At 48.0% G+C, this 18882-nt stretch overlaps 1 protein-coding gene across 1 annotated transcript; it reads right to left on the bottom strand.

Moving 5' to 3' along the window:
• Positions 1–422: 422 nt before the first annotated feature.
• Positions 423–12266, bottom strand: LOC123168339 (transcription factor ILR3). The gene is made up of 5 exons (XM_044586208.1): positions 11984–12266; positions 3269–3331; positions 3108–3185; positions 2869–3031; positions 423–1088 (listed from the first exon to the last, which is right to left on the bottom strand). The coding sequence occupies exons 1-5, from the start codon at positions 12106–12108 to the stop codon at positions 795–797; spliced, it is 723 nt and encodes a 240-aa protein (XP_044442143.1). The 5' UTR covers positions 12109–12266; the 3' UTR covers positions 423–794.
• Positions 12267–18882: the final 6616 nt, after the last annotated feature.

The raw sequence follows: 18882 nt of genomic DNA, 5'->3' as shown, positions 1-18882 counted from the left end.
CTATATTGACGATTGTTTTTTCCATAATTTTTTGAAGATAAAATATGATTTCCATATGTAGATTCTATTATTATTTTTTTGAGACAATATGTAGGTTCTAATGTTCCCAAGTCACTAAAATACGCCGGCACAGTTCGACAATTGGAAATGTTTAGTGCACTTAATTGTAACCGTCGGCAGCTACAGGCGTGGGCCAACAAATTTTGAAAGAATACAATCATTTAGTGCGAGATATGTACTACTTTAGATCCTAAGGAATGAAGAACGATGGGCCCACGGGAGGAGACACCCCGGTGCTTCTTCGCATTTCTCTTCTTCTTTTTGACAGTACCTTCATATATCTTCGTAATTCTCTCTATGTCAAATCTGATACCAGTTCATTCATTTGTAACATGGCAGAAAGAAATGAAATTTAGTAGTAGTTACTAGAAAAGGAAAGCATGGCATTCGAATTGTTATTCGTTTCTATATAGAGGTCAGAGAACAAGAACGAGCATTCTTTCTTTCTCCAGAAAAAATGTACTCCCTCTGTAAACTAATATAAGAGCGTTTAGATCACTACTTTAGTATTCTAAACGCTCTTATATTAGTTTACGGAGGGAGTATTATACAGTGGACGAAGGGTAGTAGACTCTATAGAGCGCACAAATGCCAGCATTCTCCTCATCAACAAAAACTACCGCATGAGAACAATAGTTAATCCGAATCAGAGAGACTATGCGCAACCAATGGATCAAACAACTATGCTGTTTTAGGTTACCATGAGTTCATGCGATTTAAGCGGTCCAAGCATATCACGCAACAGGCGGGCATGCTTCGCTGTCCTTTGAGGTGTCGACTTCAGAGGGCGGCATCAACTGCCACATCGGATATCCTGGGTAACCAACAAAGGGCATCATCAGTTTCTGTCCTAGAGCTTGCCCCTGTGCATGGAAGGGAGCCATCGGCGCCTGAGCGAATGGGGAGGGCATCATAGTAGGATGAGGCATATAGGCTGGAGTTGCAGTCAAAAGTTTCATCTGGTGCTCTAATGTCTCTTTCTCTAGTTTCAGCTTCTGCTTCTCGTCACGAAGTTCATCCTTCTCAGCCTGGAATTTACAGGATATCATTACACATGTTAGCTAACATGGTTGTACTAACAGATCTAGCTAGCATTGTCCAAGAGATGCAATACAGATCAGTCACTTGGGCCATAGCATGAATTTCACAGCAAGTTCATTTATCATAATAAAAAATGACTTGCCTGAACAACATATGCACTGTGCTCCACAATAATATGCAGTATGCCAAATAAGTAACCAGCTATGCAGTCTGTGGTCAGCTCAATCTGACTACTGATTTATTATTTCCTGGCCATAACATTAGGGACGTGTTTGGTTGGTCGAATTGTAATGTAATCAATTAAAGTAAGGAGCAGATAACAATAGATTCTGTTTGGTTTGATCAGTCCGTAATTGGATACCACGGCATCACATCCCAGCCCACTACAAAATTGATTACGCCCAATGTTTGGGGGTATCGGAAAACATTACATTCTCACGTGAGCCTTGTTTTTCCCCATAGTGCTTTCTTCTTCGTGTTCCTCTCCGTGCAGAGCGCTGCTGCCTTCATGCACCCGGATCCCTGCCCACGCCTACAACATCTGGGCCAATTTTCCCCGTCCCTGATCCTCGTCGGGTGGCTGCCCCCGCGGCGGTCCCCGCCTAGTGAAAACAATGGCCATCTGCAGGCTAGGAGGTGTAAGTGGACGAGTGTGGAGGAGCACGGTGTCAGAGGCGTGAGCGCCATGACCTGATCACCAGATGTTGCACATCATGGCCGCATGGGAGAAGAAGTCAAGGAAGCACAGCGGGAGCCCAAGTCAGCGCTGTCGTCTGCCATCCCGCAGTGCACGCCTGGACGGCCGGCCACACCAGAGCATGTCGGGATGGGTTATCATGTCGCCAGCGGCTGGGAGTGGGTGGCTGCTGTCACCGGCTGCCAGGGATTGGGGCCATAGTGCATCGAAGTCACTGTAACGTCAGAACCAAAGGGGAAGGCAGCTAGTGCCTCGATTGCATCAAGCGCTATGTATGGCGGCTAGCTGGCTACAAAGGCCCGTCCGCCCGCCAGATCTAGGCTTTCATGATTGCATCTACCCTGCTGACTGGAATATTTCCTAGAACTGTAATCAGTTAATGTTACAGTTCATAGTAATCAAACAAGTTTCAATTTTCACACACTGTTTACAGTGACAGTGTAACTTGATCACGTTTACATTTGCGTCACTGCTCACGAACCAAATACCTTTTACTCCCTCTGTAACGAAATATAAGACGTTTTTCGTGTAGTTGGCCACAAAAAAACATCCTACATTTTGTTACAAAGGGAGTAGTATCTTCCGAACAACTACATTAGTGAATGGTAACCAGAAATGTGTTCCATGAGCCAAATTAGAATGCATACATAGGCATAAACCACATGCGCATATAGCAAAGGCTTGGAATATGATCGGATAACAATTTACCAGACTTAACACTAAAAAAATACTGGACAGATCAGTGGGACAGAGAAATAGCTCTTAACGTAAGTCCCCTATAAATGATGTTTCCTTCGTAAGAAAATACAATGTGTTGTCTTCATGTTAAGAGATATTAAAAGCCCAATATTCATACGCATTTCGATTGTACAAGATTGTATGTGTAAGGCTGCCTTTCGGATTGAGGTGGATTATGATAATCTAACTTTTCCAACTAGTTTTCCCCTATTTTTGCGTTTAGCTAACCAACTTTTCCTTGCTTTTGTGTGTATTTTTCTACAGCAGATTATAGAAGTTCAGCACGGCACAGTTCAGCAACCACAAAATGAGCCCAAGTAAGGTTGCCTCACCTTCAACTCTTTAATCTTGTCTTCTAGACTTCCATTAGTATCCTTTAGCTGCTGCGCTTCAGCACGAAGCTGAGTAACCATGCGAGTTGCATCACTTAGGATAGCAGCTTTGTCAGCTTTTACTGGCTTACCAGGATCCAATGTAGTACCCAATTCAAGGAACCTATCAATAGAAGAGTTATCGAAAATCTAAGGAGAACTCTTCCATCTAGAACTAGCAAACTTAACGTATGATGTACCTGTCATTCAGCTTGTCTCTTCTCACTTTTTCCCTACAAGCCTTAGATGTCGGCCTACCACAGGGCTCTGACCTTAAGCTGCAAGCAATAGATTCCCAATTACAGATCTCGTCAATAGTCTAATAAGCATGATCTACTATAAATTAAAACAGCTGCCTTACCGTTTATTGCTGCCGGAATCCTTGGGGACATCTGAATTGTTCACATAGCTGCCTACTTCCGCACTGTAAAAAAATAAAGAGGGAAAGTAACTCAAAGGAACGAGCAAGTAGTATAACAAAAATATAATAATACTCAACAGACAGATGCTTAAATAAGGAAATTAAAGCTTAGACCCCTTGGTATATGAACTTAAATTAACTTCACAGTTATTTATACTCCCTCTGTAAACTAATATAAGAGCGTTTAGATCACTAAAGTAGTGATCTAAATGCTCTTATATTAGTTTACGGAGGGAGCACTTAACTGAACAACCGCAAAAGTCCAAATAATCTTATTTCGCATAACGTCAAACCGAACTAATCATTCTTAAAAGACTAACCAAATTCGTTTGGTACAATTTAGTTTACGTATGGGAAGATGGAATTCTTCGTCAGAAACAATTTAGTTTATGTATGGGAAGATGGAGTTCTTTGTCGGAAATGAGGATTACATAACAATCTCCACGCAATTACAAATAAGTCATTGCATCGAAGTTTTGCAATTATAAAATGGATACTGATGCAGCACACAGGAAAAAAACATCTAGATGACCCCCAAAAAAGTCTACACAAATCCAGCTATTGTGTATCTCGGTCTCTTTTCTGCATGTAATATGGGCTATATAACCTACTCAGCAAACTGGATCCTACTGTCTTACTGCACAAAGTAGAAACTCTTAGTCTACACATTACCATACTACTAGTACAGAACTCAAGATTTGACACTGACCCCCCACCCAGAATTGGAAGTCATCACGATACAAAACCAATCCAGGTTCGTCCATTTTCAAGGGAACAGCATTAACATATCTGTGCATCAAGAGTCAGGTGATGCGGAGCATCCTATGGACATCACCATGTCAAGAGTCCATTTGGCAAGTGACACGTGTCACATCTACTTCATACATACAAAGGTGAATCATCTCCTTTACACATGTCCACTTGTACATCTCAATGATGGTATACTACTTGACCCCTCTCTCGTGTGCCTACATAGGTGTGAGCGGAGCTACACATTCATCGAGAAGGAGTCCAAGAAGAAGAGAACATCTACACCATCCAAGAAGGAAGCCTGGAAGCGGAGAAGGAAGCGCCAAGAAGAAGGCAGTAGCTCCCAAGCGACCCTGTGCGCACGGGCACGGGCCCACGGGAACCCCCGTGTCCACGGGCCTCACGGACCCCGTGCGCACGGGCTCATGCGTCAGGTCTCTGGATACCCCGTGCGCACGGGCTCCACTTACCCCATACACACGGGGCCCCCTGCGCGTGGCTTGATTGGGCTTGGCCCTTGTATCCCCATCTCGTCTCTACTTACCCCTTCATCCCTTAGACCTATATATACTCCTTCATCTCCTCCATTTAGAGGAAAGCGAAGAATAGACACAAATCATAGAGCTTAGCTCATGTACCTCCCCTTGTGGGATTCCTCTTGAGAGAGAAGGCTTCATTGGAGTATAAGACCTCCATTGGAGAAGATCCCTAGGGATGCAAGCCCCCCTTTGGGGAAGGATCTACCTAGATCATCAAGCCCTCATCTCCTTCATAGGATTTGGGATGAACTCTACCATGTATCTTGTTTCCCTTTAATTGTTCATGTACCTTATGGATCTTGTGTGTTTGTTGGTCTAGTGGATGTGTGATTGGACTTGTTCTTGAATGTTCCTCTTGTTTTCTCTCTTGTGTTCATCTTGTTCTTTGGGATTCCCCCTCCAATTCGTGAAAGATCTTCACTTAGGGTTCCACCCTACAACATCTTGGTATCATGAGCCATGGTTTCTCACGAAATTGGAGCCCCCTTCGTGTTTTCTAGCCTTGTTTTGTGTGATTTCGTCCTAAATTCGAAAATTCCCCACTAAAAAATAGCCCCAAATTATTATTTTTTTGTGATTTGTTGGTTTGATGAGGTTTTGTTGGATTTGATCCATGGATTTGCTTGGTTTCAAGTGGATCTAGCTTTCCTCCACCTTCCCCTACCTTCCATCCTTCGATTTTGACCGCAATTTCGAGATTACCCACGGATCCGGAGCAGTTCGTCCGCTCACAGAGCACCCCGTGCACACGGGCCATCGGGACCCCGTGCACACGGGCCAGACAGACCCCGTGCGCACGACCCTTCCAGTGCGCTTCGGCCGCTGTCTCGTCGACCTCCCACCCTCCCATACCATCCCCATACCCCCAGCTAAACCCCAGCAACGAGATCCATCCATTTGGAGCCCAGATCGGGAAGAAATCCGCCAGACCCGCGTGTCCCAGGTGATCCCGTGCCCTCGGTGTGTGTACCGTGCGCACGGCACCCCGTGCCCACGGGCCCTAGACCCCGTGCGCACGGCCCCCCTACAGCAGTCGCGTGCACTTCACCGTGTCGGCCATAACTTCCACATCCGGAGTCCGATTTTCGCGTTCTTTAGCTCGTTGAGAGGCCTTCCACCATATCATCCGCCAAACCACCATAGCTTTCCGCAACCTAACCCAATTTTGATCCATATAGCATTTGTGGTTGCTTGAGTGGTGACTTGAGTCTCCTAAGGTGTTTCAGCTACTTAGGGACGGTTGCTCCTTCATCAACCACCACCACCACTTCCGCATTGCTAACTCCGGAACCACCAACGCATTCCGCTACCGCCATTTGACATTTTCCTTTGGAGATTTTGAGTTTGCGGTTTTTACCGTTTCCTAAGGTGTTTCGGCTACTTAGGGACGGGTCTACATCATCTTGGTATCTACATCAAAAATACCGCCACTCATCATCGCCACGAGGTCGTCTTCGACATCGACCACTACACCATTTTGACAACCTAACCGTAAGCAAGAACGGTAACCTCTATATCATCTTGGTATCCCATCATTGTACATTCTTGCCATTACATTGTTAACCCCTTAGCCCATTTTTGCGTCACTTACCTATCGAGACTAGCCTTTGAGTATTGCCGGCAACGTCACTTGTGCACATTAGTGATCATTGGTCTACACCTTCCATTGCATACATACCATATCATATTGGTATCATCATATCATCCCTTGTGTCACAAGATTGTTCCCGCATATACACAATTGCTATCTTGGTTTGTGCATTTCGCATAGTGGCCGTATCAAAAAAAAAAAGCTTTTAAGCAAAAGAAAAGAGAGCAAAGAGCTTGTAAGCAATAGCCATAGCATCCTACGACATCGCATAAGATTGCCATATCCGATCATCTTGGATCAAACAACAGGAACATCATACACATAGCATACTTGGGATAGAAAGCTCATACATTTTGCATCTTATAGGTTGTGCACGAGTGTCGTATCCGCCTATTGAGCAATCGTGCTAGCGTCTCTCTTGGGTTGTGCAACACGAGCGTTTTCCGTGGATTCCACATTTTATGCTCATTCCTTGGTTGCACGACCCCATTTATCTATCCATGTGTGTGTTTCCGTGTACCACATATTGCTATTGGTCTACTTGTTTCACTTGCGAATTTGTGAATCTTTTCCAACATTATTGACTCTTGCTAACATTTTGCATCAAATTTTTGTGCCACTATCCTCACCAAGCTACTCCATAAGCTTTACTTGATAGGTGTGAGGTGAACAAGTCCGGTACCAATTCCACTATTCTTTCATCTCACATTGAGTGAAACGGGATACATCGTCAACTTTGGGAAAAGGTAACTTGGTATTGTTTATCTCATTTCTTACTCACCTCTACTTGAGTCTTGTGATGGATAGGCAAGGCATTTCACCCTCAGTCTACAACAACAACGCCGAGTTCGATGCCACGAACAACTCCAACGACGCAAGATGCAAGCTCAAATGGAGGACATCAAAGCCCTCATCAAGTCCTACAAGCGATCTTCCTCATCTTCGAGAAGACGCTCTAGTGCACATGCTTCCGAGCTACCATCTCCGGCAAGATCACATCGGCATCGACACCAACACCGACAAGAACGTGAAGGTCAAGAGCTCAACACCAACAACCGCTCAACGACTTCACCATCTACCTTGGCATCTTCGCCAATTGACTTCAGGGCATCTTCGCCAACAAGCACCTCAAGACTACGCTCAAGAGAAGCTCCCCAAGCTCAAGTCCGCGACTTTCACGAGCTACTACGACCTCGACACCGACCACGAGATTCCTTTCTATGGGACTCTAGAACCCGAGGGGTATCTCGAGTGGGAGCGTTTGATGGAAGACTACCTCAAGCTACATCAAGTTCCTTCCGAAGTTCAAGTGAAGTGCGCCACAAGTACCTTCCACGACTACGCGTTGATTTGGTGGCTTCACTCACCTTCAAGGAGCTTCGACATGAGTTGGTCCAAGACGAAGAAAGTGATGCGGCGAGAATTTGTGCCTTCCACCTACACGGAACATCTTCAACGCCAATTGAAGAATACCATACAAGGATCCAAGTCCCTCAACGAGTACTTCAAGAGCATGAAGGAAGCCTTGCGACGTGCCGGCGTGGACGACCCCATTTGGATGAAGTTCTACTTCATGATGGGATTGAACAACGACATCTCCAAGACTATCTTCCTCGAGAACTACAAGTCCCTCGACGACAACTACATTGGCGCTCTCAAGGCGGAGCAAGAACTCAAGAAGGCCAAGTCTACTTCGCAACGACCACGCTACAAGACTACGAGAGTGATGATGTGCCATCTTCGGCCTTCATCCACGACGAGAGTGATGTTGGGCCATCTTCGGCCTTCATCCACAACGAGAGTGATGATGTGCCATCTTCGGCCTTCATCCACGACGAAAGTGATGACGTGCCATCTTCGGCCTTCATCCAAGGCGAGAGTGATGTTGTGCCATCTTCGGCCTTCATCCACGACGAGAGTGATGATGTGCCATCTTCGGCCTTCATCCACGGCGACGACTATGGGACGGTTGAGCATGGGATTTTCCCTTCGACCACGGCGACATATGATGACTTGAGTGACTTTTGCCACCATATTGAGAGTGAGAATGACTTCACCACTAGCCCCATATATGATGAGCTGCCCCAATTCCCATGTGAGGAGAGCCACCACCACCACCACTTGAGTGATTTGAGTGACTCCACCATATGCGACATTGAGGGCACCTACCTTGAGGGAGTGAGTGAGCCACCACCACATAGAGAGAGTGAGGTAGTTGATGAGGCATATGAGGCCATTTCGCTTTCTAACAACTTAACCTCTACCTCTATTGTGTCTTCTCCTTTGGTGCTAGGTCCCATCTATGATGACGCGCCGATCTTCGATGACTTCGTCCTTCCTTTGGACAAGACGATGGCCATGGTGGAATATGATGCACCCCCCACATGGTTTCATCAAGATGAAGATGACCACCATTTGGTATTTACCACCTCACCTACACCACTTGAGTGGAATGAACAAGGTAACAAAGGTGAAGGTGATGCTCTTGTCCCACTAGTGGACATTCTTGACACTGATTGCTTGCATGATGTTGATTCACCTATTCCCATGCTTCATGCTAGTGCGACTTCCTCATGTCATGACTTACCACTTTATGATGACTATGATGATGAGCATGTTGAATTGCCTAGTTGTGATGCCATGTTACATAGGATTTCTTGTGACAATTCTCTAGGTCACATCATGTTTGACAATCCGCTTGACTTGTCACATGCTATGCATGAGATCAACAATATGTCATATTTGCAATCTTATCGTAGTGACTATGCACATGCCATTAAAATAAAACCGATTTGCACATATGGCATAGATGACAAGCCAATGGTTATTGGCATTTGTTTTTCTTGTGATGATATTGCTATGCTTCCTTTGCATCATTTATCTCATATGCCATGCCATGACCACCTAGCTTCGGATATGCATTGTTTTGGATGTTGTCCATTTTCTCCATATGATGTTTCCGATATTGCTCATGAGGAGACCCCCATAGTTTCCTCATACATTTTAGGAGATTTTGATCCATCCCATCCATTGCATGATCCCCATACTTGTGTGCACAATATGCTTTCCATGAATGATGTGCCATATAATTGCATACTTGATTTGTGTCATCATGTCATACATAACAACTATTCTTTCATGATGGATGACATGTTCTTATACCATGCATCAAATTTCTTTGAGCGATGCTTATCTTGTGCTAACTCACACATACACATACACATCATGATGGATGATGTGTACATTTATCATGCACACACGTTCTTTCGTTTGTGTCTCTTTTGTGTAGGTACCCATGAACACTCGTCAACCTCACAATCCCATGAGTTGACGAAACGAGCTCTAGAGAGCAATGATGATTTGGGACTCCGTGGATTGTCCTTACCACCACTCCCTTCGCGCAAAGACTTCACGCATCTCTTCTACATGGCCCTCACATGGTTATGGGTTATTGTCCATTACATACTCTATGCCCATCTTGCCATGTTCACTTTGCATGATATGCTTATTCCTATGCCTTTGTCATGCATTTGTGACCCATGCTTTGCATTACATATGTTTCTTGATTCTCATACTTGTATGTGTATTTGCAAGCTTGGTGGAGATAGTGCTTGTTATTGCCATGTTCCTTTTGCGAACCATTCCTATGATGATACTATGATCTTACTTTGTGTTTGTGCTTGCGATATGTCATGTGCATTGTCTTTGCCCACTATTTGCACCCATGACATGATTGACTTGATTGCCTCACACATGTTGAACAATTGCTCTTTATTTTGTGTTGAGTGCCATGATATCTTCACTACACCCTATGCACATTATGCTTGGATGGTCTTGCACTTGCCCTATGTGTTTAGACATCTCATTATACTTGGTGTTGTGAATGATTCCTATGCCTACCATAGACCTTTTGTTGAGCACGTTGCGCATTCTTGCTATGATCTTGAGGTAGATGCTTGTTCACTTCTCACACATATTTGCATCTCTACCTCTCATTTCCATGCTTGTTTCCATGATGTCCTTGATTGTGCTCAACTTATATGCTTAAATGCCATGCCACACTTCTTTGTCAAACCATATGCTATGCTTGATGACAACACTTGTTGGGTGAATCACCTCTTGAATGCTTGGTTTTGCTCTTACGCCAACCACATTTATTTTTCCAAGTGCTTGTTATCTTTGCTCCTTTTGAAGGAATTACAAGACGGTGCAACATTGGAGAGTGCCCATTTGGAACTACAAGGTGATGCATGCTTGGTGATCGTCAAATCCTACACGGCAACATCATCTCTTCCCCATGGTGATTTGGATTTCGATCCGAGGTCGGATCTTTCCCAAGGAGGAGGGGATGATGCGGAGCATCCTATGGACATCACCATGTCAAGAGTCCATTTGGCAAGTGACACGTGCCACATCTACTTCATACATACAAAGGTGAACCATCTCCTTTACACATGTCCACTTGTACATCTCGAGGATGGTATACTACTTGACCCCTCTCTCATGTGCCTACATAGGTGTGAGCGGAGCTACACATTCATCGAGAAGGAGTCCAAGAAGAAAAGAACATCTACACCATCCAAGAAGGAAGCCTGGAAGCGGAGAAGGAAGCGCCAAGGAGAAGGCAGCAGCTCCCAGGCGACCCCGTGTGCACGGGCATGTACCGTGCCCACGGGAACCCCCGTGTCCACGGGCCTCACGGACCCCGTGCGCACGGGCTCATGCGTCAGGTCTCTGGATACCCCGTGCGCACGGGCTCCACTTACCCCGTGCACACGGGGCCCCCTATGCGTGGCTGATTGGGCTTGGCCCTTGTATCCCCATCTCGTCTCTACTTACCCCTTCATCCCTTGGACCTATATATACTCCTTCATCTCCTCCATTTAGAGGAAAGCGAAGAATAGACACAAATCATAGAGCTTAGCTCATGTACCTCCCCTTGTGGGATTCCTCTTGAGAGAGAAGGCTTCATTGGAGTATAAGACCTCCATTGGAGAAGATCCCTAGGGATGCAAGCCCCCCTTTGGGGAAGGATCTACCTAGATCATCAAGCCCTCATCTCCTTCATAGGATTTGGGATGAACTCTACCATGTATCTTGTTTCCCTTTAATTGTTCATGTACCTTATGGATCTTGTGTGTTTGTTGGTCTAGTGGATGTGTGATTGGACTTGTTCTTGAATGTTCCTCTTGTTTTCTCTCTTGTGTTCATCTTGTTCTTTGGGATTCCCCCTCCAATTCGTGAAAGATCTTCACTTAGGGTTCCACCCTACAACATCAGGTATACTGAATCGTTATGGCAGATAAACCCATCATATCATACTCTCCTTGCATCAAAGGAAGATTCCCCCCTCGGCCTGCATGAATAAGTCTATCTATTCTCCACAGCCATGCCTCGCAGGCTCGCAGCAACATAATAACATGTCAGATACCAAAATAGTCCTCCCTACGCACAGTAACCGATCTATTCCACGAACTGAAACAACCTCAGCACATCTATTATGACCAATAATTCATCAGAAGCCTTTGCAAAAACAATTGACCGGAAGCCCTAGGATCCAGATAAAACAGCTGCCTCGACGAGTTATGCATAAAGTACCTACAGAGCGTGTAATAATCTCTACAAATCCAGCCATCTCACGACCGGGTTCCCTAATAAATCTACAAATCCTCCGCAATCATAGCCGTAGAACCCAATACACGAAATCGCGTCTCTTAAATCAATTGGAGACAAAGAATCTCTGAAGAGCTGTGCAGCGGGGAGCGCCGGGCTGACCTTGGATTGGACGAGGAGACGGAGGCGTCCCACGGGAAAGCGCCGCAGGCAGCGGCCGGGAGGTCCTCGAGGATGCCGCAGTCGAGGAACCAATCGTCGCCGCCGTCGGTCGGAGGGAGAGACATCGGTGCCGCGGTAGCCTAGCTCGCCGTCGTCGTCGCCACCGCCGTCGCCGCGTAAAGGTGGGAGACTTTTCCGCCAACCTTTTTGCTTGGTTTCTATTTTCGGTTTCTTTTCGCAGATTTTTAGACGACTCGTGTTGGAGATAGACGGGGGCGGGCGGTGTACGCGATGACATGTGGGCCCAGATGGGCCTTTTTCTATTTGTTTGGTTAGTTTTAGGTTCGGGTTTTTCTGTGTGGTTGTAAGAAAAGATAGGAGTAGGTGAGGTGCAGGGGGGGATTAACGTGGCGCGGTGGCGCCGACTGATAGGTCCGGCGAGATCCATCGGGATGCCGCACCAGGTACTCTAGATTATATTCCCATGCCTAGTGGTAGGAGCTATATGAAGTACTCTGTGAATGGTAATATCAGTTGGACAAGGTCTTTTCAGTCTTTGATTTGACTAGTGAAAATTATTATATTTAAAAGAATTGTCAGATGAAATGTCTGAACATAATTTTTTTGACACATTATACATGTTTTGCTTGTTAAATTAACGATCTAAAGTCATGTGTTAATATATTCTTCCATTGCCAGTGCATGCAATTCAAGGATCCGGGCTTTTACCCCTTTCCGTGACGGCATTTTAAACCGTCGTCAGTCGAGTGTGGGCGATAGGGGGCCCTTCCCACACGACCCAGAAACCGTCGGGATAAGGAGCCATGGTGCATACAGTTGTCCCTATAAAACTGTTTTTGATATCTCAAATATCCCAAACCCTTCATCCTTGCTACTCGTTTCTGCTCGCATTGTCATCGCAGTCGGTATTCTGTGGTGCTACGTTTACGATGTGCGACCCATCACAAACAGTTCACGACTATAGAACGTGTATGATAAGCAGACAATCACACACGTTTACTTGTCCTCGACTGTATGCGATTCGATGCAAGAGTGCATACAGTTGCCCCTATAAAACTGTATGCGAAGCTTGAATATATCCCACACGATTCATCCATCGTACCCGCGTCGGATGAAGACCTATCGCATGCGTTCTTCTATTAGCAAACGTTTGCGATGTGCATGACATAATAAACAATCCATAATTGCCAAGCGTGTGTGATAAGGTGACTTTCGCAAATTTTTGATAAGAATGAACTGTGTGCGATGTTGTTGTTAATCTCACACGTTTTTCCTTCGCTGATCGTGTGTGCAATAAAGATTGATCGCACACGTAGTGGATCCGAGAAACGTGTTTGATCTCCACGTTTATCGCAGACGTTTTGTTTTCGCAAACCGTGTGCAATGCAATCCCTAATTTAATCCTGCATTTAAAAATCACAGATTTTGAATTTGAAAATAGGCAATCACTTATTTCATATCGAACCATGTTTATTACAAATATATGTTCAAGCACGAATGCATAATTCGATGCACAAGTACATATACTGAAGAACTACAGAAGTACCAAGTAAAGAATGATGAACCATAGTTATACTAAAGACTGTAAAGAGACAGGCGAAAGACATTCTGGTTGCTGGAGAATGCGAAGCGGAATGCCCATATTGTGCCCTCCTCCATGCGTAATGCGCGCGCAACTCTAGGCCAACCCCTTGTGATGGCTACCCGCCCATCCTTCACTGTCTTCATTAGGACTTCTCGATGCTCATTATAGTCTGGATGAAATATTTAACCTTCATTGCATGTCCACCAATCATATACTTTGCGTGGTAATATTGAGTAAACTGCTTTGGGAACCACTGCAAACGAAAAAGATTCGGACATTGTTGTCTAACAAGTCATTGTGGGCAGTAAAAAGAGAAGGCTGCAGAGTTTGTAGTTACCATCCTACATCTCACTGTTGTGTTGGATAGAGCGTAAACAAATAATTTACTTGCCACCGTTCGTATCTTTTTGCTAATAATCCTTATCAGTTTCCTCATTTGATGATTGTTCATGAATATCTCATTGCCCCATACGCAAAAAGGGTCGATGCGTAGATCTTTGCCAAGGGCATATGTACCTACAAGCAACAAGTCAATATTAGAAGCTAAAAAGTGTTTAGGTCTGGATCTATATGCACTACATTATGGAACGACGGAGGGGGGGTTCAAGCCGAGGAATGAAACTAACCTTGGCGGAAAATGCTAGCCATTCCCGTTGTTGTCCTGCATAAGTAGTGGAAATGCATAATAAATATAGCAACCTTAACATCAAACAAATATAGCCAAGGTAAACAACATCATCTTCAAATGATAACTTGAATGTGTTGGTTTCAGCTTGTTGTTAAAGCGGTTATAAAATGGAAGAGAATGTTACCTACAACAACAGGCTTAACAGCCACCAAATATTGCAATTCAAGCTGGTATTGTTGAAAATTAATAGAATGTAGCTCATGCTTAAACATCACACTGGATAAATGTGTAAAACTAAAAATAAAGGGCATGTGTTAACTACATCAGGCATAACTAGGATCAAATATAGCCGTTCAAACTAGTATTGATGAAATCGAGCGGCACAATTCCGACTTACACAAAATGAACATCACATTATGAATGACTAAAATAAACAATGGATAAATGATCAATATAACAACCAAATATAAACATTGAAAACTGGACAGAGTCTCACTGCAACCAACATAACAAGCAAATACAGATAAACAGGACATATGCTTGAAAACTGGACAAATGCTCACTGCAACCAACCTAACAACCAAATACAGATAAACATGGCATCTACTTGATAACTGGACAAATGCTCACTGCAGCCAACCTAACAACCAAATACAGATAAACAAGGCATCTACTCACTATAAACAACCAAATATAGCCATTCGTGAAACTGAAGTGGACAATTCATACTTAAACATCACATAGCTGTTGGGAAACGTTGCATGGGAAACATAAATTTTCCTACGCTCACCAAGATCCAATCTAGGAGATGACCATCTACGAGAGGAGAGATTGCATCTACATACCCTTGTAGATCACTAAGCGGAAGCGTTAAGACACGCGGTTGATGTATCGAACGTCTTCGCGATCCAATCATGACCCGTCCCGCAAAACTCCGATCTAGTGCCGAACGGACGGCACCTCCGCGTTCAACACACATGCAGCTTGATGACGCCTTCACCTCCTCGATCCAGCGAGCGATGGTGAAGTAATAGCTCGAGTCCTCCGGCAGCACGATGAGGTGGTGGCGGTGGTGGTGGAGAAGTCTCAGCAGAGCTTCGCTAAGCACTACGGAGAAGAAGATGGCTATGAGGGAGAGGAGGAGCAGCGCCGTGGCACGTATAGATCGTATGGGTGTTGTCGGCATTCTGGGAACGGGGGTACCCAGACTTGCCTGCCTGTGGCCCACGGCGTGGCTCCATCGACGGTCTGGTACGGCCCAGCTTCAGCATCAACAATTAAAGGCCCTCGCGAGGGGCCAAGCCTCGCGAGGTAGGTGGACGTCACCAAGATCTCCAGAAGGAGCGGCCTCCTCAGGCTAGCTCCTGAGGAGCGGAGATTTCTATGCAAGCCTCACCTCGCGAGGTTCGGATGATGTGAGCCATGACGGCCAAGGCCAGGCGGGCGCCAGCGGGCGCAGTGCAGCAGTTTCTTCTTTGATGCTAAAGAGGCAAGCGCAGGCGCGGAGTCTCGAGGAATCAGCCCAAGGTTTCCATTCCGGTGCAACAAGACCAAGACCGCCAGGACGGCAGGACGGAGGTCATCGCCGAGCCCACCACGGCGTCACGACCAGAGGCTTTGCAGGCGAAGACTACTTTTGTCAGGATAAGATGTCCTAGTTGTCTCCCTTCAAAATTGGCCGTTGTGGGATCCCTTCCTGCCTTCATTTGGAAAGAGGACCAAGGCCACTATAAATAGGACCTAAACACCACCATAGAAGGGGGACGAGAAATGGACGGATCATTCAGATCATCCTCACACCCACCAGCTCACTTGAGCACAAGAACACGCCTCCTCCTGATATTGTTCTCCCACTGTACTAGTTCATCCTCAGCCCCTCGAGGCCAATCCACCACAAAGCAGGAGTAGGGCTTTACACCGCAAGGTAGCCCGAACCTGGGTAAACCGATGTGTCCCATTTCCTTCCTGTTCATAGAGCTAGGCCGTGAGATTGGCGAGTAGGCAGACTGGGGACGTTGAGTTCTTCGCACGCACCCCAGAGTTCGAACCTCTCAAGGGTCCGCGGAGCCTGAAATGCGACATTTGGCACACCAGGTAGGGGTGCGTCGGAGCCTCTCTTCCTCCAGTCGATTCGCCACCGTTTCGCCGTCCCAATGGTTGATGCTCGTCGAGTTCGTGCTGAGCGCCGGGCCATCCTCGCCGCCCGCGTCGCCCAGACAGCACCCGCGGGCGACGGTGCTCCCCGCCGTTCTCCGTCGCCCGCAGCCAACGCTGGCACCAGCCCCGCGGCCCATGAGCAGCAGGCTTCGTTGATGCAGCCCTCCGTGCGGCGGGATGGGCGCACCACCACTCTGTCGCTGACCCCGGCGGCCGCTTCGTCGTCTCATGCTCGTCGCTGGCCGGCGAACGCACAGGCTGCGTTACTCATGGCATGCGAGCTCCTGCGTTATCGCCCCACCGATGACCTCTACGAGGAATGGTTGGACCGCATCGCCGAGCTCGTCAGCGCTGCCGGAGAGTCTCTTGCACCATCTCGCTCGCTGCCTCACCTGCCGCCTGCCGCGGGTGATGTAGCTCACGGAGCACCTCCTCCACTTCCCAGGCAGGACGCCATCATCGAGCCAAGGCGCGAGGCTCCACGGCGCGACCCGCCGTGCAAGGCGCCGGCGCGCGACGAAGAAAGCTGCCAGGTGGTGCAGCGGCCGCAAGGAGAGGCGCGTGCGCTCCCAGCACCGCCACGTCAAGACCGCGCATCGCTTGTGGTGGTGGCGCGCGAGCGCCAAGATCAGGCTCCACCTCTACGGCAGGCTCCCGTGACCATAGCTGGATGTCGTGCGTTCACTCCGGAACTGCGCAGCGCCATCTGGCCAGGGAAGTTCAAGCCCGGCCTGCCTCCACGCTACGATGGCACCCCCGACCCTGCCGAGTTCCTGAAGCTCTACGAGCTGAGCATCGAGGAGGCCAACGCTGACGAGAAGGTTATGGCGAACTGGTTTCCCATGGCCCTCAAGGATGGCGCGCGCTCGTGGCTCCTGAACCTCCCCGCGGGATCAATCTCCTCCTGGGATGAGATGCGAGAGCGTCTCATTGCCAACTTCCAGGGCACTCGCGACCGCCCACCAGCTGCGGGTAACCTGCGGCGCACCAAGCAGCAGCCAGGAGAGACCTTGCAGAAGTACATCTAGCGCTTCAACAGTGTTCGCCTCAAGATCCCCAAGGTGTCGGATGAGGCCATCATCTCGGCGTTCACTAATGGCATCCGTGACGTCAAGATGAAGGAGGAGCTCGCCATACACGAGGACCTGTGCACGGCTCTGGAGATGTTCAACATGGCAACCAAGTGTGCAAGGGCTGAGGAAGGTCGCCTCTCCTTCCTGGAACTTTCGGGGGCCGACCCAGAAGACAAGAAGACCAAGGCCAAGGATGTGAAGTGCAAGGGACCGGCCGTGCTCGCGACCGAACCAGAGATGAAGCGCGGCTGTGACCATCTGGAGTCATCCAAGGGCAGCCGCCCGTTCTGCGTTTTCCACAACATGCACAACCACAACACCAACGACTACCAGGAGCTCATGGCCATCCGCGACGGGCACCTCGGTCGTCGCCCTGAGCGTAATGACCGGGGCTACGGCTATGGAGGTGGCCGAGGCGGAGGACACTGGGACGGCCGCGACCCCCGCCAAGACTGGCGCGATCGGCCTTGTGAGGACCGCTGGCAGGGCTAGCCTCGTGAGGGCGCCTGGAGAGATCAGCCTCGCGAGGACCATCCTCAGGGCAACGCTGGCCTTCCTCCACTGCCGCCGCCACCAAGAAGGAATGATGACTACTACCAGGACGAGGGGGCTGGGGGCTTCCAGGAGCCTCGAGCCATTGCTTGCATCCTGGGTGGCGCTCAGGCCCCAGCCTCCCATCGCATCTTCAAGCAGTTCGTGCGTGAGGTGAATGCAGCCCTACCCAAGCTCGAGGCAACACGTCCACTCAGGTGGTCCAAGTACACCATCACCTTCAACTCTTCCGACCAGCTCAAGTGTGCGGCAACTGCCCGCGCCCTCCCGATGCTCTGCTCGCCTACCATCAGCAACGTGCTCGTCACCAAGACACTCATTGATGGTAGTGCGGGGCTCAATGTTATCTCCGTCGAGACGTTCGACCAACTCCAGGTGCCCTATGACCAGCTGCAGCCTACCAAACCCTTCTCAGGAGTGACCGATTGCTCCACCACCCCGATAGGGCAGATCCGCCTCCCTGTCACCTTTGGCAAGCGCGACAACTACTGCACTGAGCTCATCGACTTCGGTGTCGCCCACATTCGCCTCCTGTACAACGCCATCCTCGGCTACCCGGCCCTGGCCAAGTTCATGGCTGTGACCCACCATGGCTACAATGTCCTCAAGATGCCAGGGAGCTGCGGCGTCATCACGGTCGCCTGCAAGGAGAAGGACGCGGTGTGCTCTCTCGAGCGCGCCTACTAGACTACGGCGGTCGAGGACCTAGACGATGAGGGTGCTATCTACCCTCCTGAGGTTGTCCCCAAGAAGAAGAAGCAGCTGCTCCGCCAAGGACCTCAGGAGGGCGGGGTGCCTGGCGGCGCTGCCTCAAGCCCTGCGCCCACCGACGGGGCGCCTCCCTCTCTCGCATAGGAAGGCGCGCCCGGTGCCCCTCTCGGGC

Source organism: Triticum aestivum, chromosome 7D (genome assembly GCF_018294505.1).
Source record: "Triticum aestivum cultivar Chinese Spring chromosome 7D, IWGSC CS RefSeq v2.1, whole genome shotgun sequence".
In the NCBI taxonomy this organism is placed as follows: Eukaryota; Viridiplantae; Streptophyta; class Magnoliopsida; order Poales; family Poaceae; genus Triticum; species Triticum aestivum.
Note: the sequence above shows the minus strand (reverse complement) of the source record. Positions and strands in the feature narration are given on the sequence as shown.

Bases quoted from the DNA above. Each gene is read 5' to 3' on its own strand.
- LOC123168339 (XM_044586208.1), bottom strand. From the start codon at position 12,108: ATGTCTCTCCCTCCGACCGACGGCGGCGACGATTGGTTCCTCGACTGC. The intron at 3,032-3,107 runs GTACATCATACG...TTCTATTGATAG, and splicing joins AGAGACAAGCTGAATGACAG to GTTCCTTGAATTGGGTACTA. The intron at 1,089-2,868 runs GTGAGGCAACCT...TGTAAATTCCAG, and splicing joins ACAAGATTAAAGAGTTGAAG to GCTGAGAAGGATGAACTTCG.